A 16,163-nucleotide genomic window follows, 5' to 3' on the forward strand; every position below is an offset into this window, starting at 1 on the left:
AAAACAAAACCAAGTCTAAATTTTTGAAATGATCTAGAACAGAAAAACACTAAACTAAATTGTGCATTTTAATTTTAAATGTTAGGTTTGATGTTTTCGCAGCTTTTCAAGATCCAAGCTATCTGTGTTATATACGAATAAAACCACTGATACATAGCACAACAAAAAGTCTATTCTGCCAACTGGACAAAAGTTTTTGAGTGAAGACGTTTGCCACGTCTTCAGTTCTTGTCAGATTGCTGGTGTACACAATGCCTTATATCCATCTGAAGGAAGCGTAGCTACACTGAAACTAACACCTATTTGTATAGCGAGCTGCGAAACGTACAGTTGACAGTCTTGTATTTTTCTTTTGCTATGAATCATCCCTGGACGACGGAGGGATTACACAGACCATCGCTAAAATAACAAATTGGTGAAAACATTGATGTTCTATATTTTCAGTCGGCGAAAGTCCTCAAAATAGTGCTGGTCCTGGTATAGTGATGTCATGACGGGCTGGGTTCAATTATTTATCCAAACATCCATCAGTATCACCATCACTGTTCGTCAACTCATGAGGAAGCTTTGAAAATCCATTGAAAATATGCGTCTCTGAAATGTGCTTCTCCTCAACTTCCAATTTGTCCAATATCCATATTTTTCTCTCATTAGCAAGGACAAATTACCATGTTTATTATATATTCTTTCTACATTTGTCCTCTCTATCACAGGGAAATCATGAGGGATATGGCCCAAGTAGAGTACCGCAGAACAAAACGGACGTTATTTGGGAACGAGTGTGAGAAGATGGAGCGAGATGTCTCGAGGACCCGCCGTATTCTACGCTCTCGGGTAGACAAAATAGCACTTCGAAATCGGGTTGGTATTAAAAACGTTGTTGTTCATTTATTTACACTTTGTGTTGCTTATAAAATGTTGTTTTCAGGGAGAAGAGAAGGTTGCAGCACACAAAAGTTACCTGGAAGCTCTAAGTAGAAAGGCCCCTGATTTCATCATCCCTCTGCGCTCTCACACTGTCTGGGAGGGCATGAGGGTCGTGTTCACATGCACTGTACAAGGATACCCTCCTCCTAGGATCACATGGTAAGATTTATTTTATTTTGAAAAAAGTTATGTGTATGTATGGCCTCCTAATATCACATGGTAAGATTTATTTGTTTTATTTTGAAAAGTGTTATGTGTATATATGGTCTCCTAAGATCACATGGTGAGATTTATGTATGGCCACCTCAGATCACATGGTAAGATTGATTTATTTTATTTTATTTTTAAAGGTGTTATATGTACAACCAGATACATTTGAGCACTTCCATCACCTCTTCCACAGACTGGATCTAAGTCCAGAGAGTATTTTATAAACTGTATATGGAAATTTAACCAATCAACATTTGGAACTATTCAACATGACTAAGGAAGATGATTTTTGGCAAAGTTTTTTTTTTTTGTTTTTTTTTTTTTTCAAATCATACAAGCATATTCGAATGTGGTGTGTTAAATCACATAATCAGCATTTCTTGAAAATTAGGAAGTAGCTTTATATGATCCAATTACAGAAATAAATGATTTTTTATTTTATTTATTTATTTATTTATTTATTTATTTTTTAGAAATGAATAGAGTGAAGCAATGCACAGGACACATTTAAACTTTCTAGAAAAGCAATGTACAAGTTTCAACTTGCCTTTCTCTGTTTTGGCTCCATCTGTTGGTAAAAGTACACAGTTCATTACAAAATGGCCCATCTCTTGAACCATCTTTTTCTGCAGAGTTCATTTTGTCCAGTGTTGCAATAGAGAAGGTAATTATTCTGAATAATTTAACTAACAAAAGGCTATTGTAATCTTAATAGGAAAAACAACACCGACATTACCAGTGTACCCCTAATTACAATACACAATTATAAATCTAACTTACTGGTGCCCCACTGTTGAAAGGCTTGGTTTAAAATTGCACACGGGAAGGTCTGAAAGCCATAACTCACACAGAGCCAAGCCATGTATGTTTACTCTGTGCTTATAAAGTGTGGATAAACATAGCCCAGCCTGAATGGAATAATATGGAAGCATATTCATATAAAATGACCTGTGTTAATCCTGGCCCAGTGTCTATCTGTTGCTGACCTTGATACTTGAGCCTGTGTGACAGAGGCAGATGAAAAGATTACACTCAGTATTCATGAAGCCAAGCAGAGAACACATAACCTGGAGCTCCTGGGTTTCAACAACCCATATGGGACCCATCCAGCCTAGTGAGAGGCCTACACTGCCCCGAAACAAAGCCCTGCACAACACAGACTGCCTGATCAAACCCTCACTGCTACACAGCCCTTTCAACTGAACTAAGATTTGATTTGGCTGTCATGTGCATACGTAATAAAGAGGCAGGCATAGAAACACTTCAACGCACCCCATCTCTCTCTGTGACTTTGAAATTCACAAACACATAACTTATTCTGATCCTTTTTAACTGTTGACTTTAGGTATAAGGACGGGGTTCCACTCAGATGTCCTCACCATGAATGGAATTATACTCCCAAGCTGAAACATGGCATATGCACCCTGGAAATCAGAAGGTAAGTCAGTAATATAACAACTGTGATTAAACTTTGACTTTACTACCTGAAATAAAAAATGTAGGTTAAGTGCAGAGTAAGTTCAAATGTAGCTGTCAAACTAGAAAAACAAATTGCCATATTACCATTGAATCATGGAAGTATTTTAGTTATTATGTTGAGTGGTATGGTTAGATTAATAGAACACAATTACTACTACTGTGTGGTCCCATTAGGCTACATGTGTAAATGTAGTGCTCATGTTGATATATAAGTAGACTGCTTTATCCAGCCCATAAATCCTATATGTCCTCTCAAGGTGCTCCCCTGCAGATGCTGGCAAGTATAAAGTGGTAGCCAAGAGCGCCCTGGGCCAAGCTACAACTTTTGCAACACTTTTGGTCAACTGTGAGTCTCCCCCTTTGTTCATCATCTTGTAAAAATCAACACTTGAATTCACATTCACAAAAGTGCTGTGTTGAATCAGATTTGAAAATGTCATATGCAACTACAAATAATTTAAAAAGTGTACAAAAATATGTGCATGCAGAATCTAAGCTGCACGTGTACCATGTGTATTGTACATACTGAACAGAAATGAACCAATATGGAGTTTTTCATGGCAGTTGGCCGATAAGCTCTGCTGATATTTTGGATCAATATATAGGGCCATTTTACTTAAATTATATGATTTGAAATTGCAACAGGTATATCCACAACCATATTGCCCTGCAAATCTATAAGAGACCTGTGTAGTCAGTTATGTGCAGTGTCTGCAGTGGCTAAAAAATACAAAAATCTGCAAGTAACAGACATGAAGTTGTTGCGTCAGTAACAGTAACAGATGTACGTGCCATTTTTTTCACGTTTGTATTTGCTAGCAAAGAATTATACTATAACAGAAAGATTTGTTTTTCATTTTTATAAATTCCTCGACCCCACTGTTAGTGGGTGTAATTTTTTGTTATGTCTGACTTTTTGTGTGTCTACATTTCAATATCATTATGATGTTATGAAGCACACCATCAGGTTTTATTAGCAAAATCCATATCTGTAATAATGACAAAGCCTGCAGCTAAAAATATGCAGCTGCTTCTGTGCAAGATGAAAGACCTAAAATCTGGGCACCTGTCTGACAAAGACATCTGTATTTCCATTAATGTACTTTATTAGCTCATTTTTTATGCCTCATATAATCATTTAGATCCACCAGACTGTTGAGCCCCCCAGGTACTGACTGTTCTGTCAAACCTAACAGTGTCTATGAAGGTTTACTCCAAAACTTCTCAAAGCTCTGCAACCCCTATCTGTATGATTATATCTGTACTTCTTAAACAACACCAAATAAAACAATAACAGCAAAATGATTAACACGGTTGAAATTATCTGATATTGAAAAATACATAAAATACCCTAAACTTAGGGTTCACTATGTTGTTTATTACATTTTTCTGGAGAAACAATCAACAAAGACCAAAGCATAATGATGCATGGTTCAGATCACCTGTTCCTAAAGCAGAACTTGACTTACATCTTCCAATCCCTCATAGTTAGTGTTCAAGGCTTGCACTTGCCATCCCAACTTTGAAGACTCCTGCTGGTATAAATAGCTCCAGGAGAATATTTAATGTGACCTGCATAAAAGAAACATTGCCACATGTAATATATCTTCTGTTTTTGTCTCCCTTCTCTTTCAATTCATCCAATCCTGTTCTGCATTTCGGCTCCAATCTTTGGCCTCCATCTGGTCCATCACAATCTGTCCTGCTCTGTTGCCCCACCATCCAGCATATCAAGGAGCTACCTCTGCTTCGGAGCGTTCACAGACCTCCAGTAAGTCACACACCAGACCCTAATGAAAAGTGTTCCTTTTAATTTTCCCTGCCACCCTTTGAAGCTCAACCCTCCTCCAGTGAAACGCAGAGGGCTGCTGGCTTTGAAGCCTGTCGCAGCTCTATCTGACAAACGGACACATAGATGTATGTACGGATGAACTGAAATGCGAGGGTTAGACGGTGTTTGTCGTAGCACTTGATGTCTGTGTGCGCTTGGCTGTGTCCGTGCGTGTAAGGGTTTAGGTAAGTCTACTCGGAGAATGGTTGCTGGAGGGTGAGAGAGAGAGGCTTGGTGTCCAATTGAGCGGAAAAGACACTCATGTATTTTTCATTTTTGAGATGGTTTGGCTTCAAGCTGTGGAGCGTTTTTCTATCAGCTTAAGCGTGACTCTGGCCTAGATTAACGTGTATAGGACATCGGCGTGATCTCCACTTGGGCACGAGCACAGTATGTCTTTACCATCTCTAGTGCACTGTTTATTTTTAAAGGTGCACTATGAAACATTTCTGGTGGGGGTCCGACACCTGCTTGTCTCCATGGAGATGTTATTGTTTTGTTTAGAATGTTCCACAATATGGTATTAAACTTATCTTGCATGTATTAAATTGGTGCCAAGTTACAAGACCTGCTTGTCTTCATGGATAACTTTACTACCATGCTGTAGAACGTTCCAAGCAAAGCATTAATACCTCCATGGAAACAAGCAGGTGGCAGGCCCTCCACTCAAGAATTTACATAGTGCACCTTTAATAATATATATATTAAAAAAACCAAAAACGATTGCAAGATTTTGTTAGAGAGGACATATTGTGCTGGTGTCTCATGTATAGTTATAATCTGTGACACCTGTGGATCATTATGTTACAATGAATTCTGCATTGGGAAACTGTGGTGCCCAATGGGAGCTGATGTTGCTGTAAAACGCCATCACAACAAAGAGCTGTTGTTGTTGGAACCTCCAATGATAGCTGCAGTATCACCAATTAAGAAAATAAAATTGGAGAACAAAGGCAGTACAGAGCAGTGGGCGTATACAAGTGGAGATAAAAATGGGTTTGAATACAGGAGTATAAAGATTATTCAAACGTGCATGAATCACATTAAATACAACTTTGAGAGGGTAAATGAGAAGGGGAAAGATCTATAACATTATTAAAAACTCAAAAAAGTTTGATTTTGCTTTAATGAGTTGTGTAACCAATGTCAAACAACTGATTTTATTAATGTATTAGCAGTTTGTGTATTGTGTCGAATTGGTACAATCCAACCATAAGTAATATAAAAGTGTTGCCTTAGCTGTGGTGTTGACAGGATGAATAGACATATTTTAAATCAACAGTGTTTTTAGTGCAATATATAATTTGATTTCCAGTGGCAGAAGCTGTCTTTTAGCATTTGTGAGAGTTTTAGAAGAATTTTGACAAGTAGCTTTGCCTGTGTTTACATGTAGTAGTCTAAATATACAGATTATATAAAACTAGCAGTTTTCTAATACCAGCTGCTGTTGTATAACAATAAACATCCTCATACATAAAGCTGCAATATGTCAGAAGGGCTGGTCATTTAAACACTGGTCATCACTGAGTGGACACAGCATTTGATACCATTGCATTTGTTTGCATTTGGTTGCAAATCAAGTGCATCGCCCCACACTTTGAAAATTAAGTGGCAATTATTTTTGAACTAAGCTTTATCTGCATTTAATAGCATTGTGCCCTTCATGCTGTGAAAATGAGCTGAGGAATTGCCTGCTGCCATTTTTATGTAGCCGGGCCGTGTTTGTCTTATATGGAGCAGAACATATTTTCCCAAACAAATCACTTAATAACAAAAGCACAACTGAGTGGATTCATCATAATCAGCACCGTGCGGAGGGATGAATGGGGAGCACGAGTCAGGTCTTCTGTGTTATTATGGCTATAAACTGGAATAACATCATTAAAAAACATCTGGGACAGAATCGGAATTGATGAGGTTCTTAAAATAAAGATGTATCAGTCAAGCTTCACAATGAATTTATTGTAGATGTAAAATGTGTAGCCATTTCAGAATCTAAGTAATATGTGATGCAGCAAATAAAATATGAATGAATAAATACTGTTGGATTAGTTAATTAAAATACTAATTATTGAGTTTTGTGAAGTAAGCCACTCAATCTGCACAAACAAGACATCTATTTAAAGAGAGGTGTTTGGAATTTTGGCCCATTCCTCCTGACAAAACTGGTGTAACTGAGCCAAGTTTGTAGGCTGTCTTGCTCGGACATGCCTTAAACGCATAATAATCTTACTATCTAAAAAATGTCTGACTTTGAAGAATGCAATGAAAAATTGTCCCAAAAAAATCCTTCTCTTATATTCTCACATTTAGCAAATATAAATCATTTTGGTAATTCTTATTGACCTAAAAACGGAAACGTTCAGTCTGATTTCATGTCAAAAAGTGAGGGGAAATAAGTGTATGTGTCTTTCTATATAGTGTATGTAAACTTCTGGCTGCAACTGAATCTGCTTCCAAGTTGTAAAGACTTCACTGTGACACACTGGACAATGCTGGACCTCAAAAAAGAAGTTGTCAGGAATTATTCTGAATAGCTGTCCCATTTCCAGCTCTGGCAGTCTCCAGTGTGTTTAATGTAGCCCCAGGAAAGGCCTCTCCTGAATGTGTGTCTGGATTAGTCTCTGGTGCCAGCTTGGATCAGATCATCCCTTTGGTTAATTAGGAGGCTGTGGTTTGCCATCACTCCTGCTCTAAAGTGAGAAATGTGTGAAGGAAGAGCTTGTTATCGCCAGCTTAAAGGGAAAACGAGGAGCCATTGTCACAAACAGACTGTCAGAATGTGCACCAAAGAACACATTTTATCTGCTTCAATATCAATTCAAAGTAATGTACCGCCATATTGTCTGCTTGTCTTCCTATATGTGCCTATTGGGACGGCAGTAGCTCAGCAGGTAGTAACACTCGCTTACTAATCTGATTGGTGATTTTAGAGCTGCTCTATTATGGTAAACATTATAGTCATGGTTATTTGGCACAATTCAAACCATTACTTCTATACAGTCAACATTATCCTGCAGAGAAAGTATATACTTGTACAATGGTGCATGAATGTGTCAGAGATTGTGAGTTTGTAGTGAATGGGTCCTTGATGTACTGTGATTCCTACAAACGTAGAAATGCCCTATATAAATACAATCACTTATTAATAATACATTTTCTGCCATTGATTATGTTGGTGCTTTGGTTTAAACAAAATTAGTATTCACAATGTCTTAAATTCTTGTATATTCCAAAAACATATGATTAGCTTTACTTTGATTAGCTTTCCATATACTTTCTTAATACATTCCATTTATTTCATTTACGTTTCATTCCATTCATTTGTCTTTGCTTTATTTGTATGTTTAGTACCAGAAGCCCAGTTTGCCTGTGCCTTCTCCCCGAACTGGGTGACAGAGGGAGAGACGCTCACCCTGCAGTGCATCTTCACCTGTCCTCTCCTGCCCTTCCAACAAGATGTCACCTGGTACAGAGACGGTACAGAACCAGAAACTTTATATTCATTACAAGCATTTAACCGGAAGATTACATATTTTTGAATTGATTTGTTTGTTTGTGTAGGGGTGCAGTTGGAGCCGTCTAAAACAGTGGCCATGAAGACTGACAGCGACTTGGCCACCCTGACCTTAGAGCCAATGCACAAAGAACATGAAGGACTATACACTGTGCAGCTCAGGACCAGGTCTGGAACACAGGAACACAGTGCTTTTGTCTATGTCAAAGGTGAGTACAACCTAAGCATTTTTATCCCTAATGTTTAGTTATACTGTTTAATCAAAGCATTCAGCATTATATTATTCATTTATTTTAACAAAGATGCTCAGTATCAACCCATAGTACCTTTAGGTCATTACTTTTAAGTTTGGTTGGGCTACCATTGTAAATTGGTCAACACTGATAAGTTCTAATGACTTAAATTCAGTGTATTCATTTTAATTCAAGAATAAGTAGGTTAAGTTGTTTTAGTTATACAAATTATTTTACTTGATTCAGGATATTTTAACTGTTTCAACAACTTATAGCTTTGAAACATAATATGACACAGAGGTGATTAACTGTTGCCTCAACACCTGACCTTTTGTAAAAACACATGTAATCTTATCGTTGCTCTATCACTTGTCCCGGACAGAATAAATGGTGTTTTCATTGAATCCTCTGTAGAAAGTCTGTTTGTGTTCACCAGATTTGGGTCGTACTTTCATTTCCTGTCAGCGCACTCTTCTGATTTATATGGGGAAATTGCGCTATCAATCAAGTAGTTCTGCAGTGGAGAGCTTGTTAACTTTGTTCACTGAGACCATATATTCTTCAGACTGCTATTTCCTGACGCTCATTCTCTTCTGAATGCAAATAAGGCTGAAAACTCCCACTTGACTCATCAACATTTGAAATGTGTCTGGACAGCTGTGGAGAGACTATAACATCAATATCCACTGACATAAAGATATATGATGCCTATAGATAGGGAATTATGCAAAACATAATGGTTACTGCAGTTAGTAGTCAGATCTTCTAATCATGGTTCATATTTACATAATAATATAGAGGAGATATAAAGGTAAAAAAAAAGTAAGTAAGTGCATAAATACAATGATGTTATTTATTTATTTATATATATATTTATTTGACAGGGACAATGCAATCAGACATAGTTACATTTTTATATCATATCAAAAATAGGCATATATTCCACAATGAATTAATACCTTCTCACTTCAATATTATAATGGTATTTCTAGTAGTAAATTGTTGTGAGCAATGTACTTGTAGCTGTGGGGGCAGAATGCTTTTGCCAGTGGATAGTAATTTCCCACTTTCTCAACATTATTTCACTTGTTTGTTTTTTTTAATTTTTTTTTTAATCTTTGCTGTACATCGCAGATGCGGCAGCCACAGTGCCAGGGGGTCCAGCCTCTCCTCTGGCTGTCCAGGTATCAGATATAAACAAGGATTATGTCTTCCTCACTTGGCAACCTCCCAGTGCTGATGGAAGCTCACCTGTGGAGGGCTACTATGTGGAGAAGTATGTAATGCACATGATGCTCAGTAACAGTATATTTTTGATCAGGCTGGTTATAATTTTCGGTCTCTGTGCAGTCTATGTATTTTCATTCTCCTGTTAATTATATGTTAAATTGATATAATTAATATATGTTTTAAAAATCTGTACCTGCATTAATTTTATCTATTCTCACACAAAAGATACTACATTGATTTTGGTGAAGCAGAAAAATTGCCTGATACCTCTCAGTTCCCTAGCAACCCCTTACGCTTTTATAAGTGCGGCCTTTTTCAGTCTTTGTTTAGTGCCACATTTTTCCATAACAGCCCCCTCCCTTTAAGACGGTATTGTGTTGTAAAACCACTGTGTGCACAAGCCTCTTATTTTCACAAGATGGAATCATCTCAGAATTATATATCGCACTTGAGTTTTGACAACTAGATGGTGAACTGTTATTGTTTCATTTTTGTTATCATTTGTAACAGGCTTTGTGCTCTCAAACTTTTGGAAAACAGGTGATTTTGTTTTCTCTTTCGTTCACTGCAAAATAGTTTTGTTGTTTTTCAAGCAAAATACTCAGGTGTTTACGTTTGTTTTTCTTCAAGGCAGTTACTACATTTTTTACTGCACTGGAAGATTTTTTGTTTTGTTCACTTTTGGCTAAAATAAGAGTGATACAGATTCTGATACAACCAGGCTAACAATATTGCAGGTTAGGAAGTTAACAAATCTAATCTAATTCATGATGACATTAACAACACTTCTCTCTTCTCAGAAAGGAGCTCAGCGAGGAGCAGTGGACCCGCTGCAATGCACAGATCCAGAAAGTCTGCCACTTCCCTGTGTTCGGGCTAAAGCCTGGTGCTTACTACCAGTTTAGAGTGTGTGCTGTAAACAAGGCTGGTGTTGGGCGACCTTCTAAACCTACAGAGCCCATCCTCACCATGGACCCCCAAGAGGCCGACAGGAAAATGGGTAACTCAAAGAAGAAAGTTTAGTGCTAATTTCCTCTGTCTTCTCTAACCCCTGCCCATAACTCACCCGGACTGCCTCTGGTGCCACTTTACATGCCCAAAGAGATGAGCAGCAGACGGAAAACAGCTGCTGTGTGTTGATGTGGATCTCATTGTATTCTGCCAGGGGCTGCCATAAAGCTGATAGTGTCAGAGCATTCGAATGGTGTGCAAAAGTGCAAGGCTTTGTTCAGGTTTACCAGAGAAGAATTTCTATTTTCATTGATGATACTTATATACATATTTAGATACATATTTTTTTTTTATTATTTTTGGGCATCTTTAATGTTGTATGAGATTATGTATTTCTTTAGTCAACATAATACCCAGTAGTATATCAAATTTTAATGTCATGAGGTATAATACAAAATCCATAAATATACAAGAGCATGATACAAAACAATACACTACAACTTCACTAACCTGACATTATGCACTCTAGATTGTGTGCACTATGAAGGGGGAGTGATTAAGCATGGAGAACAAAGATGGGGTGTCCAAAAATGAAACTGAAACTTACTTATTTTCAGCGAATATATAATTTTTCTAACGATAAAAGGTAACATGGTGATTTAATATGTTATATGCTAGCAATTAATACCCCATAGAAGTGTAATATCCCCTCTAAGATTTGTGTTGTTACCTTAATGACATTATCACGATAATTGATTAATCTTGACATCTGTGCTTTGAAATTAAAACATACAAGTGGCCACAGTGATGGTATCTGTTGACACTAATAACAGGGAAGTGGCTGTCATTCTGTGCCAATGGCCTGTCCAAGCTGCCAGTCCACCACCAAAAAAATATGGCATGGCATGTTTTTGCGATACTAACATTATACCAAAAATATCCTGTGATAGAACATGGTTGAAGATAACGCTAGAATGAGATACAGACTAGTTGGTGTGATACTGGGAGGACAGATGGACGATGGTCAGCTGCTGTGCTCCATTAAACGCAGATGAAGGACGGACAGAAGGTTGACTTGCCTCCAGCCCCATCTCCATCCTTCCACACCGCTCAGCCTCACCTCTTACATTACTCCTAATAGTGTTATCATGAGCCCCATAAAATTTCATTACTGTGATATGATTTGGTTTTTATGTCCCTTTCTTAGTGGTCAGTGTTGACAGAGGAAGGACAATCACAGTTACCAAAGATGAGCTGGAAGGTAAGGGAACGGCTCCCTGGCTTAACGTTGTGTATATTTTTATGTATTTACTTTTATTTTATGACACCTCAAGCTTTACTATATATTTAACAACACGCTGCTGTGATAACGTGTGTGTGTGTGTGTGTATGTGTTAGTATTTTTCTATTAACGTGATGCAGACAAAGAGCAGTCCCCAGTGTTGAGTTGGTAAATGTGCACAATGGCCCAAGGTGCAGTGAATGCCTGTGAAGAGGCCTGATAACCTTGGCAACGTGGCTTACAGTGAAAGAGATAACACACAACACAATGTGTGTTTCGGGAGGCAACTGGAAACAAATGCACCTCTGGGGAATTCAGATTTTCTTTATCGCATCTTTTACCAGAGGTCCAGGGCATAATAGGCTTTTGCATGTGTTACACTCAACCTCAAATGTGCTTGTTTAATCACAGTTCTCATCTCTTTTTTAAATTTATTTTTTTTTCTTCCATTGTTTGATAGAAAATATATATTAAAACAAAATTGAAATAAAGGCACACTCATTGATATAATATTAACAAACAAACCCCATAATTATAGACAAATGGTGTTTTCCCACTTGATTTTAGTGACCACTATCCAGTTGGACACATCCATTTCTGACCTGTATTACAGTGATATCTTCCTAAACAGATACTATAATTATAAGGGAAATGTTGTTTTCCCACTAGACTTTAGCGACCAGTGTCCAAGTCTTTCCAATGTCCAACTTCATGTCTGGCTGATTGAGAGTCACGGAAATCACAGTGACAGTCCTGGACAGCAGTAAGATCCTCTCAGAACCTAGTGTTTATACATTACCAACCGATATTTTACTGGATTCAGCTATTGTAAATTCGAAAGTGGAAATATGTGATGCTTTTAATAGGCACTTTATCTCAGCATGTGATGTTCTGGATAATATTGGTAATCTTGATTAATTTCAATCTGAGCCTCTGGCAGATAAGTCATATTTTCTCTTTGAGACCTTTCAAGTCCATGGGAGCTGATGAACTTGATCCAAATCTTCTTTTACTAGCTGCCCCATATTTAATTAAACCTCTATTACATATTATTTATTTATCAACTTAAATGGCAGTTATACCAGAATTATGGAAAGTATTGCATGTTCTGCCTTTACATAAATGTGGAGCAACTAAAAATGTAAATAATTTCCATCTGATATCTACATCACCTTGTCTTCCAAACGTTTTAGAAAAGTTCCTTGCGAATCAAGTTACATTAAAAAAAAAAAAAAAAGTTCCATTTTGAAGTCTTATCATCAGGTTTCAGAAAAGTTCATAGTACTGTCACCTCAACCAGAAAATCACAGCCCTTGATTACAAACAAGATTGTGTTTATTGATTTAAAGCTAAAGTTTTTGATTCATTGAAGTGCTTGAAACATAATGGATTTGACAATGCTACATGTAATTGGTCCCAACATTATCTTTCAAACAGAACCCAGGCAGTAGGAGCAATCTGTTTTGGGTTTTTTTTTTTTTACTTTAAGCAAAGGGATGCACCAAGGCTCAATTTTGGACCCACTACTTTTTACTACATTTATTAATTTGATTGGTTGAAATTTAGGAAGTCTCATACATTTATATGCAGATGATGCTGTTTTGTATGCAAGTGCTCCCTCTGCTGATTAGGAAGATTTTAAAACTGCAGCAAGATTTTAATGAAGCCCAAAATTACCACAGAAATCTTAAATTATCATTGATTGCAAATAAAAATAAGTATGAAAAATAGATGAAAAGAAAAAATAAATAAATTGAGCTACAAATCTGTACACAATAAATGGTCCATTGATTGAAAGAGTCACCACCTATAAATATGTATATCTAATATTGGGTTTTGTCTTGATAAAACTTATCATTTAAAATACATATCTTGGAATTATAACAGTCTAAAATCAAAATGAGCATTTTATTATAGTAACAAACGTATCCCATTGAATTACAGAAAATAAATTGTTCAAGCAGCCTTTCTTTCTATACAGGATTATGAAATTTATGGAGATATAATCTACATGCAGACTTCAGCCTCTAATTTTAAACCCTATAAATACACTCTTTCACTCATCACTATCTGCCTGAAGAGAACGGCACTGTATAAAATTAATTTATAAGGGACTACTTAACAGACTCCTGAATATCTCACTTGCTTGTTGAACTTTGATACAGGAACTTTTAATACAAGATCTCATGATTGTCTCCATCTAAAGACTTGCTGCACTAGAACTGAAATGGGGAAGAAAGCTTTTGGTTATTTTGCTTCTCACAAATACATACATACATTTCAAGGACATGTAAAACTGGATACACTGGTACAAATGCACTTTACTAATCTGGAGATGAACATTTATACTCACACCTGCACCTAATGTTTTAAATAGACCTATGCGGTAATCTGTTTTGTTTGTTTTTTGTTTGTATTGTTCTGTATTTTAACAGAGTGCACATGAAAAAGAAAGCCTGAGTACTCTCATCGGGCTCTCGCTGTATAAATAAAGATGAATGAAAATGAGAAATGAAACGAATGGCAGTCCTTTGGCGATGAAGATGTTTTTAATAGGAAAATTCACTGTGTAACTTCTCTAGGGGGTTGCTTTTCCTAGAATGTCCCACAGCATTAAATGTATTGTTGATTTATTCAGGTGTTTTCATTGCGTAATATACTTTGAATAGCTTTCTTCCCTCTCCACTGACCTGTATTTTGGTCTGGTGACTTCAATTGCAAGTCTTCATGGAGATAATTTTCATCCCATACTTTTTAACAGTCCAGGAAAAACAATAACATCTACATGAAGACAAATAGGTTACATAATGTGGTTTTAACATAGTTGCTGAATATTTGAAGAATACACTGCTTTTCAATCTACCAACAAAAAGATTTCCTCTTATGATACGGTAGCTGAGCACTTGTCGCCCGCCCCATACAGACTGTCATCAGAACTGTGCTGACTCAAACCCTTCTGCTTTTGTCTGCCATACCTTTATATTTTATTCCTTTTACAGAGTTCTGATGCTAAACTGTAGGCGATGACTTGTGTTTGAACTTTCCATGACTTTTTCTCTTGCATGTGCGTGTGCGTGTGTGTGTTTGGTGCCCAGGTGACGTGACAGCTCCTTTTCCTCCAACCGATGTGCACGTGTGCGAGGGAACTGACACGTACTTGGTGCTGAGCTGGAGCCCGCCAGAGCCCAGAGGCAGAGAGCCCCTCACCTACCACGTGGAGAGGGTGAGTGCAGACATTCAGATTATATCCTCAGGGGGTGCTCTTCTCAACCTTGATTTATCACTGTGCAAGAAGTTATAACTGGCTCTTTAATAATTTCTATTCACAATACACATTTTTTATATGTGTTGGAGAATAAGCATTTGAGACAAGACTGAAATATGAACTTATAAAATTATACGAGAACCACCATATACCACCATATACTGAGGACCAATCAAAGTGCATTTAGGAAGGATAAAGGAGACATATTATGCTAAATTTACTTTTAAAAGTTGTAGTTTGAGTGTTCAGATAGTCTTTATTCTCCTGAATTCAAAACACCATTGCACTAAAAAATCCCTTTTTCCATCTATAACCCATCACTGCTCTGTACTTACATCATTCGCAGAGTATATTGTTTTTCCAAAGCAGTGATATATATGTAAGATTCAGCAGCATTTTGGCACATACGAAAAAGTAAATTCCACTGCTCTCTTCCGTGAGTTGTAGTTATCCATAGGCAGGCTATGGTCCGGTAGTGCAGTGATTTATTTATTTATTTGATCGACACAGTGTATGTTAATGGACAAACATGATACAACATGAATGTAAACACACCGAATTATAGCCACAGCCTGATTTCCATCCCTTGTTCCATAGGACTGGGGTAACAAAAGAGTCAAACAATACAACAGATACCTTTTATATTTACAAGAAGACCAATTCACCTATTGCACACTCCACTCATTGCACATTAAATTCGTATTCCGATTTAAAGTATAAATTTATGATCCATGTATATATAGCAGACAAAAACCTGATATATCTTCTTTAATCTTGCAGTCCGGCCCTTTAATGTAATACATGAGATTGAGTAGCAGGGGTACACTTTGTCTTGTCCCCCTTTGTTCTGGTGACCATCTTTCAAAAATATGAATAAAACATCAACTTTAAGCTTTTGTGACCAGAAAACTACTGAACATTTTATAGATATTTATTCTGAGGATTATTATTCTATATAGAACTATTTTTTACTGCTTTATAGAACCTCAATTCAATTTTTCCAGTGCTAGCACCCCCAAACTAACCTCCTATAATCAACAAACTGCCAAAGGAAGTACGTTTTATTGGTGTTTCCTACATTGCACTGGTAATAAAACTGTCAGATGTGTCAAAGGCATATGAGAGAGTGCCTGAGTCTGCTGCTTCTCCTGACTTTATAAAGAAGGAAACATTCAAAATCAAATAACCCCCTTGGCCTTGAGAAGCTTATTTTAAATCATCTATCATTTATTGTAAAT

The 16,163-nt window shown here is 37.0% G+C and overlaps 1 protein-coding gene across 1 annotated transcript in view; it reads left to right on the forward strand.

Annotated features, from left to right (window-relative positions):
* myom3 (myomesin 3) overlaps nt 1-16,163 on the forward strand; it is a 49,357-nt gene that overhangs the window by 17,649 nt on the left and 15,545 nt on the right. The window contains exons 4-14 of the mRNA XM_033981792.2: nt 714-861; nt 929-1,086; nt 2,483-2,575; nt 2,874-2,962; nt 4,343-4,387; nt 7,799-7,927; nt 8,012-8,173; nt 9,332-9,473; nt 10,228-10,427; nt 11,586-11,639; nt 14,756-14,883. Coding sequence (XP_033837683.1) covers nt 714-861; nt 929-1,086; nt 2,483-2,575; nt 2,874-2,962; nt 4,343-4,387; nt 7,799-7,927; nt 8,012-8,173; nt 9,332-9,473; nt 10,228-10,427; nt 11,586-11,639; nt 14,756-14,883 — 1,348 coding nt within the window. The remainder of the gene's footprint in view (nt 1-713; nt 862-928; nt 1,087-2,482; nt 2,576-2,873; nt 2,963-4,342; nt 4,388-7,798; nt 7,928-8,011; nt 8,174-9,331; nt 9,474-10,227; nt 10,428-11,585; nt 11,640-14,755; nt 14,884-16,163) is intronic.

Source organism: Periophthalmus magnuspinnatus, chromosome 16 (assembly GCF_009829125.3).
Source record: "Periophthalmus magnuspinnatus isolate fPerMag1 chromosome 16, fPerMag1.2.pri, whole genome shotgun sequence".
In the NCBI taxonomy this organism is placed as follows: domain Eukaryota; kingdom Metazoa; phylum Chordata; class Actinopteri; order Gobiiformes; family Gobiidae; genus Periophthalmus; species Periophthalmus magnuspinnatus.